Below are 25,215 nucleotides of genomic sequence, written 5' to 3'. Positions count from 1 at the left end.
TTACACTCATCATATTCTATAGTGACAGTGCTTTATTAACGTTATCGGAATACTACGTTTCTGTGAAATATTTATTTACTTATAATTTATAGTGTTTAAACATATAAATTTATTTATTATTGAACATAATTTATGGACATTTTATTGTATAAATATATACAGGACATAATAGGAACATAATAATATAAAGTGAATTGATTATTACACACTTGGCCACTTAGTTATACATCACGTTTGGTATAATGTGTTAACTGTTCTCTAAAATAACTTATTATAGATATTTAATTATACATAGATTGGATAGATTACCTGACACCTGTATAGTATATAATTTATATGTAAATTATACATATATTATTAGTGATTACAGTATTCAAGTATAGCTCGCGAAAGGTTCAATCATTTTTAATCATTTGTTAATGTAATAAATATCAGTTTTCTTATGAAAAAGAATTTGTACGAGAATGGAATGATACGCAATGCGCGTTTTAAATTTAAAAGGAAATAATTTATCACAAAATTCAAATGTCCAGACAGATAATCCTCAAACATTTATCTTTGAATCGTATTTAACATTTTGTAACCAGGACATAACAATCTTTTTACAATTTCCTATATGGTTATTTATTTTACTTATAACCGATGATAAATAAATGGTCGTTCACACGCAGTGAGTAATATAACAAAGATATACCTAATACGAATTGCGTTTTTACGACGTAACTTTAACCATTTCCCAAGATTTTTAAGTTTCCTCTAACAAAATAATATAATACCTATATACTATATTATTTATAGACATACATTTATTAGCATATTTATTTACATCCGTTCGAATTTTCCTCCGAGACTTTTAAATCGAGTAAGAGACAATTTGAATGCGGAGTCGGCTTTTGGAAAAATATTAATTGAGTACTTTCCCAAATAGTAACATTAACAGTATTTCTAACAATAATATAATATAATTTAAGCTTTATTGAATATCTTGTCTTATTATTATGTCAAAGTCAAACCATTATTTCGTATTTACAATAATTATAGTTGTTATAATACGCATATGTAGATAGTTTTAAACATTTTTACGCTGTCAATTTAGAATTTTCCGCTTTTAATCTTTCCAGTTCATAAATATTTTTCATTGGACCTTTTATAGAGACTTCATCATGGCATAATGAACACGATGGTAATATTTTTTCCCCAACTTGCAGTAATGGGAGATTAAACGAAATTCTAAACAATATACCTACTTTGCAATATTAACTTTTACGTTTCATCTATTACAAAATAAAAGCACCGAGTTATTTTGTTTCGCTAGTTATAATATATGTAATACTCAAAACGCAATTTCCTCGTCGCTACGTTTTTCTTTTTTCTCTTTTATATATATATATATATATATATAGATACCCATAGCGGGCTTAAAATATCGACCGTTGCTCACATCTATATATACAAAACAAAGGTGCGACGGCGGAACAGAGGTCGTTGTCGTTTATTCTATTTGCTCGTTATCTGAGAACTTTTTTTACGACGGTTTCAAAAACGCCATTTAACATTTAATAATCGAATATGTTTTCTGAGCACCACAGCCCTCGGGTGTATACGTTCATGTAAAAAGTAATAGATCTGATACATATTTTCCCTATTGAATTTGTTTCAATATAATGAAATCACACAGACATGAATTTTCTTTAACAATACCTACATTATTAACAAGTAGCATCGTATATATTTTTTTTATTCAAAAACGTATTTTGTATGAAAATTCTGATATATAGGTAGATATTGAATATCACAATTCTAAAAAGCAAAACGCGTTTTGACACTTTTTTTTATTATGTTATCGATAACAAAACATTATATAATGACATACGAGTCTAAGAGTCTACGACTTACGAGCAATTATATTCACTTTTACATGGTTAAATGGTTTCGATTTCAATTGTATGGAATACTTCATACATTTAATAATATTAACAGGTAACTAATGATGAACAACTAGGTATTCAGTTAAATACATTATAATGCGCGCAAAATATATTAAAATTATTAAATTACACTCCGTCTAACTTCGTATTTAAATATTCTTATACGTTTTTAATTAACAGAGTTACTGAAAAGTCCGATATTGCACGCGTTTACTACGGGCCGAGAACGGATCGAAATAAAATATTAATGAAACTCTACCAATAGCCAATAGGTATTTTATGTTTTAATCTGTAATAAATTATGCAGAACGGAAAATTTTTAAGTAAAAAAGTTCAACTAATTTAAACGTTATTAAAATATAATATATTAATATATAATTGTTTTTATCAATACACCATAAAGGTTTATATTTTAAAATATTTCAAAACTATGCATATTACATGTATCAAATAAAAACAAAATAATAAATATTAACTTATAAGTCATAGCTTAAAACTAATGGTAAATAGTAAATTATTAATATTTATTAGTATTAGGAATTATTGAATAAACTATTAGTTACCCAGTGCTCGGCTTAAAAAAAATATATCAAATATATTATATTAATATATTTATTTAAAAATTGTAAAATATATTTTTGATTAAAATTATATATAATTAATAAAATAAATGTATACTACCATAAGGGTAAATTGGGGGGAGGCGAGAGGAGGCAACTGCTCCCTTGATATTTTGTAAAATGTATTTATTAGGTATATTAAGTCTCTAAGTATCTTTAAATATACGGTAGTATATCGACATAAAATAAAATTTGCCCCCCCATAAAAATTGCCCAAGTTACGCCCATGTATACTACCGTAACTATTATATTACCACAATTTTTATAGGTAGTTTTATTCAAATTGAACAATACCTAGGTACGTATTTATAGATAGATATATGCTAAATGGAATTTTCTTTATGCGTCAATTTTGTATTAATTTGATGATTAATTTAATTGAAACTACAAAACTCATTTTAGAAATCTTTCCAATTTGTAAAATAGGGATGTTTCATAAGATTTTTTCTTGGTCAATAATCTTTTTTTGTCCATGTAAATGTAATTGTATTTTAATTACATTAATAATGATGTAGAAATAAAAATGTACGTTCGTTCGAACCCAAACTTCATATTTTGAAACCAATAATTTTCTTTTTAGTTTTTTTTTTTAAAACAAATTTAAATTGTTGTATGATCTTCAATACATTCAGAAATATTTTTAAATATATTATACCAAATAATTTTAATATAATTTTAATTTTACCTTTTCCTTTTAAACAATTTGTTTCTATTTTTTTATTTATTTTTTTTTTGTGATAAGTATTATATAAACTTCTAAAGTAACTTTATCTTTTTTTATTTTTAGTATCTACTTCACAATAATCTTTTTAATTTTATATTATTAGTATTTAGGTATTTCTAAATTATTTTTATCAAATTTTATTTTATACAGTTGATCATAACTAATATTTAATAAATTCTAAGCAGATATTTAGATATTTAAATATCTTTAATATACGAAAAAAACATTTTTTTTTTTTTTGTAGGTTCCAAGTTCGTAATTATGTTATAATATTAGGTACATTTTACTAAATATTGTCGAATTATTCCCGCAGACCCTAAAATTCCCTATTAATAATATATTTGTACTCGATTTTTAAAAACCATTATAAAATATCAAGGTATAGCCCTATTTTTGTCACTTATAATTTTTTTTTGGCAGTTACACCTCCCCTCACAATTAAGCCTATATAACATAGACAAAAGAAAACGGAAACGCTGATATATTCTCGAAAACTCTATATGTACCACTTGCGCACGCCCGTCGTTCAATACAATACATTATACGTGTGTGCGGTGTATTATAAATTATAATATACGCCCCTAGCTGCAACTATTTATTGAACCGACGCGAGTACACAGTACAAAACCACCTCAGTTGTTCACCGGGAGCAGGTCGTTGCGCTCTGTCGCGGTGGTCCGGGTCCCGGGAGCGTTGAAATCTGCGGAAAGCGGTTTCGCGTTTAAAAAATCAATAACGCCCAGGCCGTACGTACACACTATATAGACGTCATGCCAGACGCAAGGTGCCCCTCGCGGTTAGGTTATACGTCGTATTATTTCCTCCGCGAGTTTGCATAGTGCGTTCCCATATCGATATAGTATTGTATTATATACGTATAGAGTACTCGTACCTCGTATTGACATTATTAGTGCATATGCATACACTATATTATAGGCGTTTTACGCTGTTACGATTAATAATATTTACCCACCTAAATATGGGCATTTATACAAATAGTATGGTGTGGGTAATTTATATCCGTGGTTTAGGCGGGGAACTGTTTATTATATATTGATCGTTCGTAGTATACACTTGTATAACTTAAGTCGGGGGTTTTTTTTTATGTCAAGTATTGACGTATTGCATATAAACATATAATATTTCATGAGAATTGAAATTTTTGAACGAGAGTGAGAAATATGTATAGTAGTTTGTGGTCCATAGAAATATAGAATTAAACAAAGTAATAACAAATTAAAGTTTATATTGCATGTAAATTGTAAAATATAGTATATTTTGACGTTTATGAATATAGTCAAATCTGCAGGCATTTAACTAAATGTCTATTTCAAGACAGGCAAATAACAAAAATGATACATTTTGTATTATTTTAAAATTAACTATATTTTCTATTAATTATTTATTGTTATTTTATACATAAAAAAAAACTATGTATTATTTATTAATATTATACAAAACACATAGGTATATAAAATATATTTAATTTTGTATCCATCGGTCATTGTTTTAAAACTTAAATCATAAATCATTTTTTTTTATCTTGGTCATCATAAATTAATCTCAATTTTTCATAAAAAAATCACTGTGTACACATAATATATTATATTTTAAAATTCAAATAAGAACAATCAAAGTTTAAAATATACAAAAGAAATTCAATATATTATAACAATATTAAATCCAATCATAATACACACATTACATACAATATACGTATTATAGTTATTATACACGTATTAAACTAAATTATTGTACAATTCAATTGCATGTTCTGTATCTTTTTTTGTACCTATAACGTCATATTTTTGTCGTTATAATCGATAAGATTACCTATAATTTTTCTCACGGTACTCACTACTCAATGTAGATTTAATTCTCATACAACCAAATATCTATGTTAATTCCTAGGTAAAAACTTTTATTCAACTTTTGGAACTTTTATTTTTATTTAATAAGGATATATAGTACTCACTACTCTTCTATACTGGCTATACTCGACTATAGAGGTTAAGATAATATACTTGTATATATTAATTACAGTAATTACCTACCTATTTATATATTTATAATTTAAGTTTTAAAGCAATAGTACCAATGGATACGAAATTAAATATATTTCATATATTATCTACCTTCTACTTATTATTATTTATTAATAAATAATATATAGTTTTTTTTATACTATATAAAATAACAATAAATAGTTAATAGAAAATATAATTAAATTTTTAAATAATACAAAATGTTTCATTTTTATTATTTGTCTCAGGCAAATTGCCTGATTTGAAATAGGCATTTTAGTTAAATTGCATAAATCATAAAAATCAATTTTTTGAACTATATGCTTAGGCATTTAATAAAATGCCGTACAAAAACATTCAAATTGATAAGATTAAACAAGGATGACATAGTATAATATAAAGAATATATTTAGTTGTAAGCTTTTTTACTCAAAAAATTATTATTTTTAATGTTATTTATTGAAAATTTATATTTATAGTTTATATTTCAATAATATTAAAACAATATTTTTAAATACTGTTATAAAATATTAGCATCATATAAAGTATATTTTGACTTAAAATCCGATTTCTAACCTATTCTATATTGATTGTATTGTATTGTATAAAAAATAAAATATTCATAATTAACAATTTCGAACCTGCCGTCTATCTAATTGTCATGATGTTTTTCTTATCTATTATACATTTTTTTTTTATTATTATTTATTAGCTACTAGTATACAATATGATAGCTCAAAACAAATTCTTAATATTATACATTTTATAATGAACCTTTAAATGGAATAAAAATAGAGGGTATTGTTATTAATTATTATTTACTTATTAATAATAAATTAAAAATGTATAGCCGAACGTTAGTATTTTTTTTTTTTTTTTTACACAAAAATAATTATGTCAGTATCAAAAACTATTTTCGGACTTTTACAACAAATATGTATATTATATTGCCGTTGAATTATATTTTAGTTATGCTCATATTAGACTAAAAGGTAGTAACTAGTTTCTTAAAAAAAAAAAAAAAAATGTTAGTTATGTTAAAAATGTTGCTATGTACAAAAATGTAGTATTACGTGTATGAGTGATATAATTTATATCTAATTCAAGTTAATAAATAAATTAAATATCGGTCATTAATGCATTGCAATTTATTATGTAATTGGATGTATTGAATACAGACGTGTTTGAATATCTAAAATGTACATAATATACGACGGTATAATTATTATATACTTAATTTTTAAAATATACATATGATTTTAAATAATTATTAGTACATACATAGGTAATACGCACTTTAAAATGTTAAATGTTGTTATAGGTTATGACATATGCTAAACTGATGAGTAATATGCTATCATAATAATAACTTAACCCTAATTAATTTTCATTAAACATTATGTTATTCTCAATACATAAATTTAAATTATAGTTCAAAATCATTATTAATTCATCATTTATTTTATTGGCATTTTAGTGTTTGATCTGTATAAAACCCTTATCAGAAGTCTAAAATCTACATTGCTACAGCTTGACCTTTATTATTGCAATAGCTATAAATATTTTATATAAGCAAAAAAAAAATAAACGAGTCCAATATTATATCATTATAAACTAATATGTTCCACATTTCGGTTTTACGCGTTACACCCTCCTTCATTAAAATGCTATACATTGTGTAATAGTGTAATAAACTCTGTAACTAGTTGATGGACGGGAGAGGAAGTCAGCCAGATCTTGCATGATAATATAAACACAAAATATACCATTTAAAAAAATATTTGATCACTTACAAATTATAAATGTTATATTCTCTACGATGTATAAATTGTGATTAAATCGAAAAAAACATAGGTAGGTACCTACCTTTGATTATCAGCATCCGCCAATTGATTAAGATAAGTTTAAATCGTTTCTCATTGCTACTTCACTAAATTTAGTATTAAAAAATAAATGTTCAACAGACTCAAAACACTATAAAAAAAAAAAATTAAAAATAAATAGGCTACAGTGTGTTTATTAATAGAAAGTAATAACTATATTAATAATAAATTACAGATGGTAGTTATTTTCATACTCATAATTTCGATCTTTACACGATATAAGCTTATTCATATTTCATATATTTACAATCTATATTAAAATTTATAAGGAGTAACCTGCATTCTTTTACAGACGATGTGTTCATAAAATTATATCCACTGCGTGTATCAAGTTCACTGATAATATTTTATTTAAGTCCACTAACACCGTGTTTACTGATAAAAACATTTATTTTTATAATTTTTGATAACTCTATGAAGTGCCTTGGCCTCTGTATTTCAAATTTTAATGTATTTATGTATGATCTGTATGATAAATTTTTTCGATAATTCAAATTTCGTTAATTCGAATTTCTCGATAAGTCGAAGTCATTTGAGTTGATTTTTGGCTTATAACTCAAATTCTTCAACATAGGTACATTACCGAAAATTCTGAAGTATAATATACATAATAATTACGTAGTATTAAACTTGCGAGTATAATAAGTGTATGTAGGTACATGTATAACGATATAATCGTAATTGAAAGCCGATTAGTTTTATTAATCTTTACTTAATACTTAAAACTTAAAAGGCAAGGTTATACACGGAATAAATAAATAAAACTATATAAAATAAAGTCATTGTGTTGATTTTTTTTGCCCTAGACTGATTCGGATATTATTTGAGAAAAAATATAATTTAATTGATAATAGTAAAATATTGAATAAAATGTATACTCAATCAAAATTTGATGATATTTTTTATCGTTTTATATGAAAATGAAGTTCGCGTTTAACGTGATCATTAAAAATTGTAAAAATGTATATAGGATATATTATAGGTATTTATTTATTACCAAACAGTAGTAATTTCGAACATACTAACTCTAAATCACTAAACCCAAGATATTTTGAGTTTTGAAAAAAAATGTCAACTTTTCTCTACTATTTATACATTATATATTATAAAAACAATAAAATTAATTAAAGTGGAAACCAATTAATAACAACAAGTTGAGCCGTTAACACATTCGTATCCACAAGTAAACGCTAATGTTTAAATAAATTTGTATTTATTAATTTTTTTTTTTTGTATTTGTCATTAGTTAATATATAATAAGTAAAAACTATGTAAAAATATTAGGTAGGTATCTAATTAAACCCACTCAATTAGCAACAAGAATAAACATAATTGTTGATACTTGATACGTATAAGAAAAAATATCAATTTATTTAGATAATGAATGCAATGCACGTATTAATTTTACAAAATCGTGTATGTGTTTTTTTTGTGACTGTGTACACGATCAGTAATTGATAAAAATGCTTCGAATTTTTTTTTTTTGAGGGTGGATCATAAATCGGTTCTAATTTATACTTAAAAGAAGTCAAATTTAAAAATTCACAGTACATTTTAAAATTGGGAAAAACAAATGAAAAAATTAAGGAGAAACTGGAATTTTTACGCAAATCGAATATTATTATTAAAATAATTGTTTTATAACCACGGTTACCAAAATTTAGACAGTCTTCGCACACTTTTTCTGATTTACTGATTTACTCAATAACGAGTTCCACTCGACACCTAATGTACAACAGAGCGGTATTTACTTGCCCAAATTAAAATTATTTATAACACGTATTCCAATTTTACAATGAAAAAAGTACTTTCACGGGGACCCGGGATCGCGTATAATCTCCTCTTTTTAAGTTCCTTCAAATCTGGAGAGTAGTGTAGCAGCACTTTGAAATCGCATATATTATGCAGTAGTTACGAATAGAGTATAATCTTAAACGCATTAAAATTTCCTAAGAAGTTGTTAATAACTTTTACCAACCCTGTAAAGTTTTTGGCTGTCTAATGCAAAAGCGTGCAAGGGTGTGTTTGCGAGCGCTGTATTCGACGACCGGTGCGGCACACAGCATGTTCCAAAAATCAATATTATTGTTTCGGGGGAATGGGGTGTAGGAACAAAGAATAAAATAATATAATACCATTATATTAAATGCGAGATGGCGATGACGGACTGCTCTACTCGAGTTCGCGCAATCGTTCACGCGGCAGCGGCGGCCGGGCCCGTCGATCGCTCGAGCTCTACTCGGTCGGTAGTGACCCGATAGACGAGGGGGGGAGGGGGTACAGAGAGTAGAGACGAGACCGCCGCCGACAAGCTGCAGTCGTAGAACACCGAAAGGAATTCTGTAAGCTTTTCACTAGCGGCGGGATCCCGAAGCTCGCGTTTTCGCGCACGCGCCCTCGGCCCGACGACGACGTCTGATGATCCGTAGTCGCAGCTCGACAGTTGTTCCACTTTTATCATCATCACATCAACATCCATTAATTATACCGTTTATTCTTCACGCACCGCGGCCCGTAAAAACTACAAACTCGCCAGCGTTATTGTACGCTAAAAAGTCTGAGTCAATACGTTCGGTTCGGTAACTATTGCACCCCCCCACATACGCAGTAGTCGTTATCGCCGTCTCGGGTCTGACTCACCGAGCTTACACACCGTTTGCGTGTCTACGCTTGCGCGTGCGTGTACCGGTGCGCGTGCGCGAGTCCGTATGGCGTACCAAATGATATCGCGTTATTAGCATAATAATAATAATAATAATAATATAATCACGATCATAATCATAATCATAACAATCGTGTGTATATTATTTACATAAATTTAACCGCGTTTAACGACATCTATACGTCGTCGTCGTTTAGCGATTTATACACTTGTCTAGTATATTAATATTATAATAGAGTAGTTACTAGTTACACCGTTTACGCGGAGAGTTGTTATTATTACATTTTAATACTTTACCGTTCGTTTAACGGTCAAATCGAAGTTTAGGCGATTAGGCGACGACGTTCGGCGGTGTGTAACTCACGTAAGCGCGTATTATATTGTACGTCGACGACGAAGACGACGACGCCGCCGCACACGTCGAAGTCAGACGCGTCTCGCTTTTACCGCACTCTCTCCGTCGTTCGCTCGCTCTCGGTCGCCCGGACGTCTTCGTCGACTCTCCCGCACACACACGTCTTACTCTACTTGCCCTGTCACTGTCTCTTTTTTTCTATTTTATTTTTTTTCGTTTCGTATTTTCCGTATTTTTTTTTTTTTTTTTTAATCGTTTTTTAGTGGACCGAAAATGCGTTTGCCTACAGTTGATCCCGTAGTTCGCCGTGCCGGTACTTGTGCGTTTGGAAAATGCAACTGAACTTGGGCGGTTCTCGACGGACTGCAAGTTGCGAGTCAAAAATCATAATTCATAATATTATTTTAGTCTGTCAGCTGTTTTGGCTGTACTTAACAATATATTTTTACGTGGTAGGTAACGATTGCTATTTTTTTTTTATACCTCATCCCACATCTATTGCTTGATAACCGTGGAATTTTGAACTAATAACTCTTCGTTCCAAGGAGATCAACCGTGAAGCTTGGAAATACTCATCCCACAAATTTATCTTGTTATATTTAACATCACTATTTTTGTGTACCTTTATAAGCATCGCGTGAAAAATGTTATTTTTATGTACTTAACTTAGGTAGTAAGCATTCCAACTTCATATAAAAACCAACATTTTCTTGGATAGGAGTAGTTATTACTTATTTTTATTCTATTCAAATAAGGATTGTAGATAGGTAGGTCTAACGAATATATTCATGAATTTTGTTTTACAAGTATTGTTAACGATTTATTATAGTAACACAATTATAATAAAGATATATTTATCATCCAAGGTACCTGATAGTGTATTTTATGACTTCATATAAAAAAAATAAAATTGAATGAGTATTATCCTGGTTAGGGATTATCTAATTACTTCTTAATATATTCAGGTTAACGGTACTTCTAAAATAGTGTTTATTATTTATTTGTTATGTGTAGGTACTACTTTTTTAACATTATGTTATACTTCAACTAGGTAGGTACCATCTATCTGGTTATGATGAATATTCTTATAAAAACTAAATCTTAGATTTGATTGTATTACTTATCAAATATGAAAATAATTTTTAATTGCTATTAGAGAGTTCAAAAACAGATTAATACTATTAATAATAAATTTATAAGATTAGTGCCGGGTTACATGAACAATCACTAAACATTTATTGAATCAATAATTACTTAATGGTTCCTTAAACATGATTTAGTGATCTACAATTAACCCATTAAAGTTTATTGACCATTTAATTAATCAATTTTTCATGCAACCTTGCATAGATCTATTAAAAGTTCTGTTAAAAGTTATTTAGTGATTAATTATTATAAGTAATTACTTACAGTTCATATTCTAAATATTTTAAAACTATCTTTGTCATTGCTTTGTTGTTACTTTAAGACAGTCGTTCTAGTACCATCAGTCCTGTAAAAAAAAAAAATTTATTCAATGAAATCAGTAGTAGATTTCTTAGATCAAAAATGTTAACTTGTAAAAAAATTTTTGAGACATTTCTACATACCTACTTATCTTTCAATATCAATAATAAATTAATAATTACTTAATGTTAATTAATATAGCTCAACTTACTAACTTTCTATTTTTGATTACATTTCAGAATTTATTGTTTTAGTTTTCATTTATTTAATTTGTTTACTGAAAACAAAAAAAACTAGTCAAAAAATCTTTAAGAATAATAATTATCAATATGATGCAAAACGGAATGGATTCACTACCACATAATGGTTCAATACATACCTCAAGTACAAATTCTCATGCATCACAAGGAAATTCTTTGAATGAAGAAAGTAAAACCAACCTTATTGTAAATTACTTACCTCAAACAATGACTCAAGAAGAAATTAGATCATTATTTTCTTCAATTGGTGAAGTTGAAAGCTGTAAGCTTATTAGAGATAAAGTCACAGGTAAGCAATTATATTCATGTCTTTATTTTTTCAAATGATAACTTTTAGTGTGAAATATTTATTATATTATTACAATTAACTACTGTGAATATCTACATAAAAGATAATTTACCTAGTGTAACATAAAATGCTACAATACTGTAGAAAGTAATTGTATAAATGAAATAATTTTAATATTTATTAGTAGGGAATTTAATAAAAGTAAAGTAAATGGTCTTAATTTTATTATTAAATAAATTCTTGGATATTATTAATGTTTATAAATGTATTTGTTAAACACTACTCTTCGTGCTTCATTTGAATGATGTTCAAAATATGATACCTAACTGAAAACTTACTTATTCTAAAAATTTTAAAGTAAAGTTATCCAAAACATTCATTATTGAAATTATTGATTTAGTTTATTGTCTTGTGTTAAATTTGGAATTATTTTGTAAAAAGATCTTTTTAAATGTTGTGTATTATAAATCATTTTTTAACTACGATTGACAGATATAAAAATAATACCTATGTAGGTATAACAATGGTTTTTATATGTAAAATGTAGAATTTATAAATAAAGAAAGTAATCTATATATTATAAACGAAAATTCTAAAACTATCTATTCTACATAGGTATAAAGTAAAACAATTTTGAATTATGAAATATTTATATTAGTATCTAAATTTATTTGAATAATGTAAAAATTGAATAATAAAAATATGTGTATAAATCTAAAATTCAAAATATTTAAAAATGTTCTATAAAGATTCTATAAAGATGCACTAAACTAAACATAAGAACAACCAATATTTAATAAAAATTATCTAAAAAGAAAAAAATTAGGTATGTAGGTATGCTTATATGTATGTATGTAATGTGATGTTTAAGTATAATTCCCCGATTAAATTGAATATACCTACCAAAACATTGTAATTAATTTTAACAGAAATGTTGTATGTCAATGTTCTAAACATAACATATTAATATAAATATTATTTTCAAAATAATTAATTTGTGTATTCATATATTTACCTACTGTTTCTTTGAATATAATAAAATATCATAGGTAGGTATCTCCAGTTTATATTATTTTTGTAACAATACCTATAATTGTTATAGAAACTATAATAATTAAGATATAGATTAAATTAATTATTTGTTTTTAAGAGCTAGATTTTCATCCCATCCTCCCTCAAACCTAAATTGTTATTAAAAAATGTTGGAATAAGACTTGGATCATTATACTTTATTGAGAGTTTAAAATAAATCCCTAGAACAATGCTCCTTAAACATTTTTTTTGGCATGCTGTACCTGATGGAGACTTATTTATTTTTGCTTTATAAAGTTTGTTCTTTCAAACTTTTATAATATTGAATTATTTTGAAAAATTGTTATTATAATTACTACTGAATAGAATGTTTAGAAAATAAAAAAAGTTAATTTCACTATGAATATTTATATTATATATATTTTTTTTTTTTTGCAGAACGATTAAATTATTTTTAGTTTTAAAGATTTGTACCCTATAATGACCTATGTGTGCATTATATATATTTTAAATTAATATATTCCCTGATTAATAATAATTTAATTTAAAAAATATATTGCTTTTTATGAATATAATCAAATCTAAAACATAGGTATTTAAAACCTTTCTCAATTAAAATGATATACAACTACATATTTCTTTTTTATAATGTAATAAAATAATTGTTAATAGTCTGAATAGTCTGATTAGTATAAAATAAAAAATATTTACAAATTTCAAAAGGATTTTTTTAATTTAATTTTGACCATTGAATTTATTATAATAATGATTATAATTATTGATATTTATTATTTGGTACTAAAATTACAGTTTAATTATTATACAACTTTTAATTTAATTAAATGTTTACATACTAAAATTAACTAAACAAAATAATTTATTATTTACAAGAGGAATATGGTTACATAAAAAATTATATTCATGATTTTATAATTTTTCATTTATTTGAAATAGATAACATTTAAAAATATTTCATTTATAGAAAACAAATTTTTTATGTAATGGCATTTTTAAATATAGGTACTCATAACATGTTTTTATTTTTATTTTTATTTTTTTTTCATGCTTTTTCACAACAGGATCTCTTCCATCAGGTACTGTAAAGCATTGTTAGTTCTTAATATGACAATTTTTAATTTAAAACTAGGATGTATAATTTTATTTTATTTCAAAATGTATTATTTATGTTTACTTATGCCCAAACTAGCTGGTTATACAAATACTTACTTAGCTCTTAAAACAAAATATTATTTACTTAAGTGGATATTTATAGTTGTACATTAAAGTATTTGAGACTAGAAATATAAATTAAGAATATTATTTTTATAAAATATAAATGTTACCCATAATAAGTTCATTGCCCAATTGGTCTTACAATTTTTTTTGACTTAATTTCTTAACTTATTTCTTTTGTTTTTTTTTTTAGTAAATCTGTATATTTAATTATATATAATTTTTTTTTTTGGGCAATGAAGATTAATTAGTACAACAAAAGTTTCATATAGCCTCTCTATAGATTAGAAATTGGATACAGATGGTACTTTAGAGAGGACATTTTGAAATTTGTCAATAACTTTTGTCAAAATTTGACATTTTTATTAAATCATATAATATTTGTACCATAGTTTTTTAAAAGGCAGCTGTATTAACACTCACCTTTTTATTATTATTAAATTTATAATCAATTCCAATAAAAAATTCTAATACATATTGGAATAAAATCAATAAAAAAACTATACATCTAAGATCTAACTAGACACCAATGAAACTACGTTTATTTATTTTTAATAACACTTTATTTTATATTGGTGTATAATACCAATTATAGATATAACTATGAGAGCATGTAACATACATACATATAGGTGCATACATACCTATTACTTCATACATTAATTTGATATTTAATTGTTTAACTATTTTATTTGTATTTATCATATAATATGTTCACTATTGTGATTAATGTGCATACTTTAATTGTTTTATTATTTTTGGTTTTATAGGTCAAAGTTTGGGTTATGGTTTTGTTAATTACCACCGACCAGAAGATGCAGAAAAAGCAATTAATACTTTAAATGGACTTAGACTACAAAATAAAACTATTAAGGTATATTTAATTTCATACATATCCACAATATTAGTTGATCAATATCTTAGTAATTAATTGTTATAAAAAACAATTTTAGGTATCCTTTGCAAGACCTAGTAGTGAAGCAATTAAAGGGGCTAATTTATATGTCAGTGGTCTTCCAAAACATATGACACAACAAGACCTTGAAAATTTATTTAGTCCATATGGTCGGATTATAACATCAAGAATTTTATGTGATAATATGACTGGTGAGTTTAGTTTTATATTTTTATTATTTTATTGTCTGCCTTGAAATATTCTAATGGAAGAAATATTACTGATATGTTCACAGTTCGACAATTTGTGGGAAATACTGGAGGAGATCATTCGCCGTGTAAGTTATTGATTTTAATAAAAAAAAATAACACTTATATAATGATAAATATTTGTTCATAAATCATAAATAATTGTTTAGTTTTTAACTAACTTAACAACATTTAAATATTCATAATCAGATTTAAGTTTAAGTTAAACAAGTTTAGTTGGAATAAATATAATTTTATGTTTTTCATAAAACTGTTGTGTGTTTAAAGTTAGATTTTAATAAAAGATTATTAAATTTATTATTAAAAAAAAATATGAACTATAATTTAACAAATATTTATTATAATATCAATGTGAATTATTTTTAAGATGATCATTTTAGACAATAATATGCTAAAAATAACTGAAATATATCTAAATTTAGCATATTTATTTAGTTAGTATACACAATAAAATTTTGTAATTTTAAACCATTAAATTATTTATTTGCTTAATATATATAAAATACATATATAATTAAAATTATTTGTACACATTAAAAAAAATGTATAAATTTAATTAAATTTCCTACTAATAGTAAACTGTAATTTATTAAATTATTATTTGTATGACAACTTATTGTATAAGTGGTCAAATGTGTTATACATTTTATTTACTACAATTTCTTTTTAGCAATTTCAAAAGGTGTTGGTTTTATAAGATTTGATCAAAGAATTGAAGCCGAACGAGCAATTCAAGAATTAAATGGAACTGTTCCCAAAGGTTCAACAGAATCAATTACTGTGAAGTTTGCCAACAATCCTAGTAGTAATAAAGCAGTACCTGCATTAGCAGCTTATTTAACTCCTCAAGGAGCTCGAAGATTTGCTGCTGGCCCTATTCATCACCCTACTGGGCGCTTCAGGTATATTCCACTCTCCCCTTTATCCAGGTATGACCATTTCTTCTCTTCATTTGTTTTACAGTGATATTATTAGAATCAATTCATTAACAATTCATTTAAAATGTACCATTTTTCAATAAAATTACTATTAAAGAAATTTAAATAATAATTTGGTTAGATAAAATGAAATTATATTACGTTAAATATACATTTTAATTTTTTTTTTTAATTTATAGTTTGATAAAAAAAATAAATAAATGTTCATATAATATAGTAAACATTTTACTAATTAAAAAATGTTATTTTTTAATTTATATTTATTGACTAAGGGGGAAATTAATTAATATAATGTAACCAATAAATTGATAAAATGTTAGATTTTTCAAATTATAATATGTTTAATGTTCATTTAAACATTTTAGCTAAGTATTTAATCATTAGGAAGTGATTTTTATTTTAAATGCTCATCATAAATTGATTAATTACTTTTTTTTATTGCGAATTTTCTTTTTATAGTCTCTCAAGTGCTTACTTTTTACTTTTCTTTAAGTGTTCACTTAACAAATTTACTTTTAGTAATATTTTTATTTATTATGTTTCTTGATATTACTTCACAGGTTTATAATAAATAATGATACTTAAATTTTAAGAAGAATTTTTTTTTATTTCATACCTTAAATGTATTAAGTAAAATTTCTAATTATATTAATATCTTTAAACACCAAAGAAAAAGTTATCAAACATTTTCATAAAAATATTACATACTTACTTATATATATATTCTTTTTAATATTGTCTCAATGTCTTCTAAATTAAATTAATATTTATAATGATTTTATTAAACTTTTCATCATAAAAAATTAATGTAATAAACCAATTTATATTAAAATTATAATATATATTACAGTTATATAAACATAACACATAGGGTAGGGATACATGGTATCACGAGATATCCATAATTATATCTATAATTGATGATGAATTTAAATCTTTGTTTTAAAATACTCTATTAATGTTCTTGAATTATTATTATTAAAAAAAAAAAAAAAAATGATTTCTATAAATATTTTAATTTTTACCTGATTAAATAATACTGCACCTTAGTTGTTTAATATAAATATATATTTTATGCATTTATTTGATCATTTTGGATACATAATAAGCAATATATTAGTAATATGTATATCATATCTAAATTTTAGATTCTAAAATGAAACATCGGTATGTTTAAATAATACACTAGATTTTACTTACAATATAATTAATTATTTTAACTCATGCCTGAAATACTAATATTATGTTTTCAACTGCTAACTGTGACTGTATACTGAACCTCTAGGCTCTAATTATATATTAATTCATATATTATGACTATGTCTTTTAACTGCTTATTTAACAAAAGTAAAATAATGTATTCCTGTTAAATGATTCTCATATTTTATAATAATTAATACATTTTACATTTTACTTTAATGTATAAATCACCCAACCTTCATATATTTTAACTTGATATTATTTACGTAAATATATTATTATTAAAGAACCAACATTTTCCCAATTATTTAAATTTTTATTGATAAGTGATTACAGTATTTTTTAAATTTGTTATTCTTTAATATCATTCAAGTTTTAGTATATACTTTTATTTTGTCTTTTGTTTTTATTTTATTTTTTTATATTACAAAGTGTGGCAGCTTATAAATAGTGTTGTTTTACAATTTTATTTTATTTGATTGCACATTATACTATTTTACATCTACCAATATATTAATGTACATATCATAAAATTAATTTTTAGTAACTCAAATGTTGATAAGTAATGTTGTTGTAATGTTCTTTAATTTTATAAAAATATAAAATTGAAATAGAAATGTTTTTGTTTATCAAACAAGAAGTATTAAACTACACTTGCTTAAGTTTACTTTGAGTATATAGGTAGATATAATTATTTTCAATATAAAAATTGGATTTACATCATAGTTTTACCCAATAGCAACTACCAAATTAAATTATTAAAAAAATTATAATTGATTTTTTTTTTCATTGAATATATAAGTTCAGTATTTAGATAATTCACTGCTACAATGTAATTAATACCTATTAGAATAATATTTACTTAAAATCAATATTAATATTATGTACATATATTTTATTACATGATTAGTGTATAAATAAAATACTATTATTTTGCTGGTATTTAATGAATATTATTATTTTAGTTTCCTATTTTTATGTTATGTGTGTATTTAATTTATTATTTAATAACTTTAAGTCTATAAACTTAAAGAACATTACAGCAAAGTGTTAGGGCTAGGAGGATTCAGTTCCAGTTGTGCGATAGTTAAATAAGTATTTCTTCTTAAATTAACCTATTTACTATTGAAATGATGCGTATCATTTGATTATTTATGAAGTGGGATTAAAACTTTATTCTATTAAACTTAAAAATTTTCAACTATAATTTAACTTGTTTTTTTAAATAAACATTTATAATGTATTTTTAATAAAATAACTAAATGTTGTTTACTCTTGCTCCAAAAATTCCTATGCGGATGATGGTCAAACTTATACTTTAATTCATTATTGACATTATTTGTTAATGATTTAAAAGATAATATTCACAATAAATTAAAAATTGACTTAAAACTCAATAACCCAATCAATGGAGAGGAGAAATTGTTCATACCATTCCTGGATCTGTAGCAAAGTGTAATTAATAACCAATGGATTGATGTATCACGAGATGGCATAGGTAATATATTTCCAATTATTTGTATAAAGTGCTAGTAAGCACACACAATTGCTGGTAGGCAGAAATTATTTAAATGTGATATAATTACTTTTGTTGTGCACATAGAACATGTGAAACAAGCTCATGTTTCATATCTGAAAGAGGGGGTATACAGTATTTGCCATTGATATGCATGTAATTATTGGCTTCTAAAGAAAGACATTTTTATTTTTTATCTTAATTTAGATTTTTTTAAGTTGCTATTTATTTATATTTGAATAAATAATTTGTATTATAAATTATTATTAATTTATATATAAAACATGTGAAAGATAGTATTTGATTTATATACTGTTAAAATTTATATAAATGAAGTTTTATAAACATTTATTTGCTTCATTTATAGAAATTATTTTAAATTAATATTAATAATTTTAAATATGTATTAAATTACATAAAATAGGATTATTTGATCAAGTAATTCATTAATCGATTTTTAAGAATATATTTTGTATTGATTTCCTTGAATAAATAATATTTTAACAATATGCTATCAAGAAAATTTGCATCTACCTCCTTATTTTGTTGCATCAAATAACTGTTTAGATAAAAACTTACAATTTATTTTTTCTTGTAACTTAATATTTATAAAAGCTGCCGCTCGTTGTACAATTTATTTTACTTAGATTTTATTGTTTTATAAATATAGATACATACATATATTTATTTATCTTATTTTTATTTTGTTTTAGCACTGGAAAGACCATGCTAGCCATAAACAAAGGCTTACAGAGGTCAGTATTGTTCCTTAAATAAACTTCTGAATACATAGATAAATATAATAGTAGGTAAATGTGAATATAGGTCCATACATTTAAAATGAATGAATAATATTTTCGTACCTTAGAAAGTAGTATAAGAAGAAGTTCATCACTATTTTTTTACTAAAACCATATTAGTGAATATTTTTGCACAAATATTGTTTTATGATATTTTTATTGTAATCTTTTAAATTTCTTAATTCTTAGTGGTGTATTGATTTTAGAATAATTTTCTTGAGGATATATTAATAAGACAGAAATAACACATTTAGATAAATATCCTCTTGATCATAGGCATTAATAAAACATTAATCATTATGATTAATGGATGCAAATACTTATAACTTTGTTAGGTTTTTAATAAATTTTAAACAGAAATATTTAAATTAAAATTATTATATTAAAAATCATAGTATTAAACTTAATAATAAAATAAAAAGTTAAACTTTAAACTTTAAACACAAATAGAACTCTCGTGAATGTTACCATTTAATAACGTTTATCAAAAAATCCTTCTCGTTATATTAGTTGCTTAATCGAGTTAAATAGTTTCATTTAAAATGTGAAATAACTTGATTGTAAAATTAAATGTAATGATTTAATTTTAGATACTCACCATTAGCGGGTGATCTGTTAGCAAACTCCATGTTACCTGGTAATTCAATGAATGGATCTGGCTGGTGCATATTTGTATATAACTTGGCGCCAGAAACAGAAGAAAATGTATTGTGGCAACTATTTGGTCCATTTGGTGCTGTACAAAGTGTAAAAGTTATTAGAGATTTACAAACAAACAAATGCAAAGGATTTGGATTTGTCACTATGACTAATTATGATGAAGCAGTTGTTGCCATTCAATCTCTTAATGGATATACGTTAGGCAACCGTGTACTTCAAGTATCTTTCAAAACCAATAAAGGTAAAGATGATATTAGTGATTTAGAATATTTATTTCGGAAAAAAATTTAAATTTAAATGAAAATGAAAATAAATTGTTGGTGTACCGATGGTTAAGTGTAAAAAAAACAGTTATGTATAATAAATTAATACGCAATGTTATTATAATAATTTACATGTTATAATTTTTAGGCAAAGGAGATGCATCCAGTTTGTTAATGTCTCTTGCTGATTCATTAACTGACTGTTAATAATTTCATCAATCTTCTTCGAATATTTTCAAATGTTTACATAATTCATTCTCCCTTCTAATACATCTTTAACTGAATTGCAAATTTGCTGATATTTATCATGTCTAAAGAAGGTAAATTATGTTTATTTATTAATTATATTTTTAATTAGATACATTTAAATTAAATCGCGTGCACCATAATAACGTTATCAAAATAAACACTTTTCAAGGCATATTATAAATAATATACAAATTATAATTTTTTTTTCCTGAAAAAAAAAAAATGTTAATATTTCCTAAAACATTTTGTTAATGTTTGTGCAATATAATTATTATTGGTACCCATCTATTTAAAAATTTCCCATTTTTCCTTTACTATACTTTTGGAACAGATTTAAATAATAATTGCGCAAGCATATTGACTGATAGTGTTCTGTTCTATTTAACGTTGCTAGTCTAAGATATTCCTAATATTTTATATTTTAAATTTAAATTCGTAAATAATTTATAATATTTTCTTTTTCTTATGTTGCTATTATTCCATTTATATGTGTGCGTGTATTATGTGTGTACATAACAATGTAAGTGTGTTTATATTAAATATAAATTCATTCATGTTTACTATATATTTAGGTAAATATCATATTTACCAATTTACATAAAATGTCCATGAGAAGCTATTTGTAAGTCAATGTAATATTTTTACTTTTTTACTCGTTCTTATAATGCCGTTAGGTACAAGAAAAAACAATACATTTTATGTACTTAATAATAAATAATCTTATCTTCCTCCCCACTCACAACAAAAGACAATTTCTGATGCAATTTCATATTTTTCCAACTTATTTTATTGTTAAATATTTTTTGAGTGAAAGTTGTTACCAACAGTTGAGAATATAACAATGTAATGATTAAGAACTATTGCAAGAACTATTATTCATAGGAAACTTGTTCATTTTGCATTTATTAATAATTCTGAAAGAATCCAGTCAATTTCTATAACGTACCTATGTAATATTAAGAACATATTTGTTTGTTTTTTTTGTTGCTTGTACGCAGTTGTGCAAGTACATAATCAAATTGTTTGATTTGTTTTACTTGCACATAAACCGGTGTGATTATTGATCTCAATGAACAGTATTCAACACTGTTTAAAAACAATAACATATAAATCTAATTAGTACTGATTGTAGTACATAATGTAATAAAGGGTGGACTTATTGGAGATTATTTAACAAAAGTTAATAACTTAATTTAAAACCACAGGGTAATTTTATGAAGGCAAGTTTAATACAAAAACAAAATTCCATCTCTAAAAACTGGATATTTTTAATGCTATATTTATTTAATATGAATCCTAGATTACATTTATTCTAATCACAAATAATATTTATACATTATTCACTATTAAAATAAGAACACATTATTTTAATTTTAAAAAACATTGCTTCTTTTACTATTAAGTTTGAGTTATAAATTTTACAGTGCATCATTTACTATGTCAAAATATTCAAACTAAATTATTTATAAGCTACAGATAATTAAAAAAGGAAATCACTAACATCACACTTAATTTACTCATGAATCAGTGAATCATGTTAGAAAAATACTTTTAAAATTGTTATTATTATCTCCAAAATCTTCTTTAAGTCCACCAAATTTCTTCAGTCAACATTTTAATTTCTGCTTCTTAACTGTATTTAATTAATTTAAGGTCTTTTTAGTATCATCTTCCGTGTAGTTATATTTTAAAACACCAGTACCTGATTACGCCAGCTGTAACTTAATTTGTAGATCGAATTATTGGTCTAATTGATTGTTCCTTCATGATTTAACATTCCAGCACGGTGTTTAATAGTGAAAATATTATAATATACACGGATAACGAAAATAAAAATTCATAAGTTTTTTATTTTATCAGCTATAATAAAAACGTATGGAATAAGAAAAGACTTAAATATAAATAATATAACGAGAAAGAGACTGAAATTAGTTATCAGTATACAAGTTAGGAAAATTACGTTAAAATGTTAAAGATATAGGTCGTAATATTAATATTTACCATGATATTATTTATTGAAGAGTTTCTGGTTCCTTAAATGAAAAAAAAAACTGTCTCTTAATTATAATCTGCAAGTATTCGTGTATCATTAGTTCAACCGTTTTAATTTAGTGTTTTGTGTACATAATGCCCTATCAATCAAATTTCTAGTTATGATAATACAAATGTAAAAGGTATATTTAATAATAAACTAAAAAATTAAGTACATATTTTAATTAACAATTTTAAAATTATTTGTTAGGCTTAAAAAAAAATAACTTCTTTATATTAATTTTTGCGCATGAAAATAAATAGGTAGCTATTCAAATATTCACTAAAGTTAATCAACTTTTGTCTATACTGCAATAATATGTTCCGTAGGATATTAATTTATTATTTATATTTTCAAGAAAAATGTTATCAAATTGTATGTTACAAGTAAAAATGCCTTTGATAAGATATAAAATAGTGTTTGATACACTTATACATATAGATAATAATTTTTTTCACGTACTTAACAATGTTTTTACAAAATTCTAGTCAATAGATAAGCATTTTTTTATCTAACCTTAGTTTAAAAAAACAAAAAAAGTAATTTAGTTAAATGTATTAGAACAGATAAAATTATTTTATTATAATATAGATATTTCATCAAAAATTAGTTCTGTATGTAACTAAATTTACAAATATTGGAATAAGATTGATTATTAATTGTTAACTGTCGAGTAAAATTTAAAACAATTTAGTGCTCAAATTAAATTCTTTCCTGGACATTTTTTTTTTAAACATAATTACCGAATTGCCGAATCTATTTTTATATTCGACGCTCAATCCATTCGGTTGAATATTCTCTGGCTGTTGATTATGTATATGAATAACATCGATGTAATTGTTTTTTCTTGAATTTATAATGTGCAGTGCGTGAACATCTAAGTTTGTATTTGTAAAAATTTTACATTAAATAAATCACTCATAATTAATTAACATTTCCTGTAGGCTTTAAACATACTTCATTAAGCCATTTACTTAACTTTATACAGTGGATAGATGCTAATGGTTTCCATTCGTTGTTGGACTTGCTTCAATTATCCAATCATAAAATGATGTATCTTCTCTGTAAACATATTTATACTCAAGCGTAGAAATCAATAAACAATATATTTTCTATTCTTGGTATAATAAATGTGCAATATTTATCATACTAATTTATCAATTTCAAAATATCATAAATATTGAAAAGTCAATCAAAACGGCAATTTTGCTTAATATACTCTAGTCATATGTGTATATCTGTATTTTTTTTTACGGTGCTAAATTATTCAAATATATCGTACATATTTTTTCTTTTATTGATTTAGTTTTTTTTCGGTCAGGAAAAAAGGGCCACTTAATGTTTTGCATGATTTTAGTTAGTACCTAATTTAATATTTATGAATTATAAATACACCTTGACTATTTAATTGTAGGTACTTCAAAAGGAGTAAGATATAAAAATTTTAAATATGTAAAATAATAGATTAATTAGGCAATTTAATTGTTTACAGTCATAGTCATTATAGTTCGTTACCATATGTTAGGCGTGCAATAGATCAGGTTAAGTTTTAATGAATACTATACATACTATAATATACATATTGGCATTTATAATTTACTCTTTATTAAAATATTATGTTATTAGAATCTATTGGTAAGTATTCGGATATTAAACTGAGTGAGAGCGTAGTCAATATTTTTGAATTTTAAAAATAGCAATTTGGCTCATTATAAAATTCCGGTGTACCATAAAATTTACCGTTTAGAATTGTTAAAAAAAAAAAATTATAATAAATAATAATAATAATAATAATAATAATAACTATAAAATAAATGTAGAATTTAATCATCAAAAGTATTAAAAATATCCAGTTTTCCTACTGATGCCACACTGACGTAGGTACTTAACAAAATATAATGTATTTGTATTTAAACATCACTCAGAAATTACTCAAA

General features: G+C 24.5%; 1 protein-coding gene across 10 annotated transcripts in view; it reads left to right on the top strand.

Annotated features, from left to right (window-relative positions):
- LOC114124104 (ELAV-like protein 3) overlaps nt 1–25,215 on the top strand; it is a 39,362-nt gene that overhangs the window by 5,154 nt on the left and 8,993 nt on the right. The window contains exons 1-10 of one of the 10 annotated variants that reach the window (XM_050207768.1): nt 8,741–10,648; nt 11,882–12,191; nt 14,303–14,317; nt 15,227–15,330; nt 15,410–15,563; nt 15,647–15,688; nt 16,303–16,549; nt 19,988–20,029; nt 20,665–20,975; nt 21,146–21,317. In XM_050207768.1, the coding sequence (XP_050063725.1) occupies nt 11,972–12,191; nt 14,303–14,317; nt 15,227–15,330; nt 15,410–15,563; nt 15,647–15,688; nt 16,303–16,549; nt 19,988–20,029; nt 20,665–20,975; nt 21,146–21,204 (1,194 nt within the window). In that variant the 5' untranslated portion in view covers nt 8,741–10,648; nt 11,882–11,971 and the 3' untranslated portion in view covers nt 21,205–21,317. Of the gene's footprint in view, nt 1–8,740; nt 10,649–11,881; nt 12,192–14,302; nt 14,318–15,226; nt 15,331–15,409; nt 15,564–15,634; nt 15,689–16,290; nt 16,550–19,987; nt 20,030–20,664; nt 20,976–21,145; nt 21,318–25,215 lie in introns of those variants that run through there. The other 9 variants (XM_050207766.1, XM_050207765.1, XM_027987282.2 and 6 more) reach the window with 9 other exon arrangements.

This window comes from Aphis gossypii, chromosome X (assembly GCF_020184175.1).
Source record: "Aphis gossypii isolate Hap1 chromosome X, ASM2018417v2, whole genome shotgun sequence".
Taxonomy (NCBI): Eukaryota; Metazoa; Arthropoda; class Insecta; order Hemiptera; family Aphididae; genus Aphis; species Aphis gossypii.
This window is presented reverse-complemented; position numbering and strand designations above follow the sequence as displayed.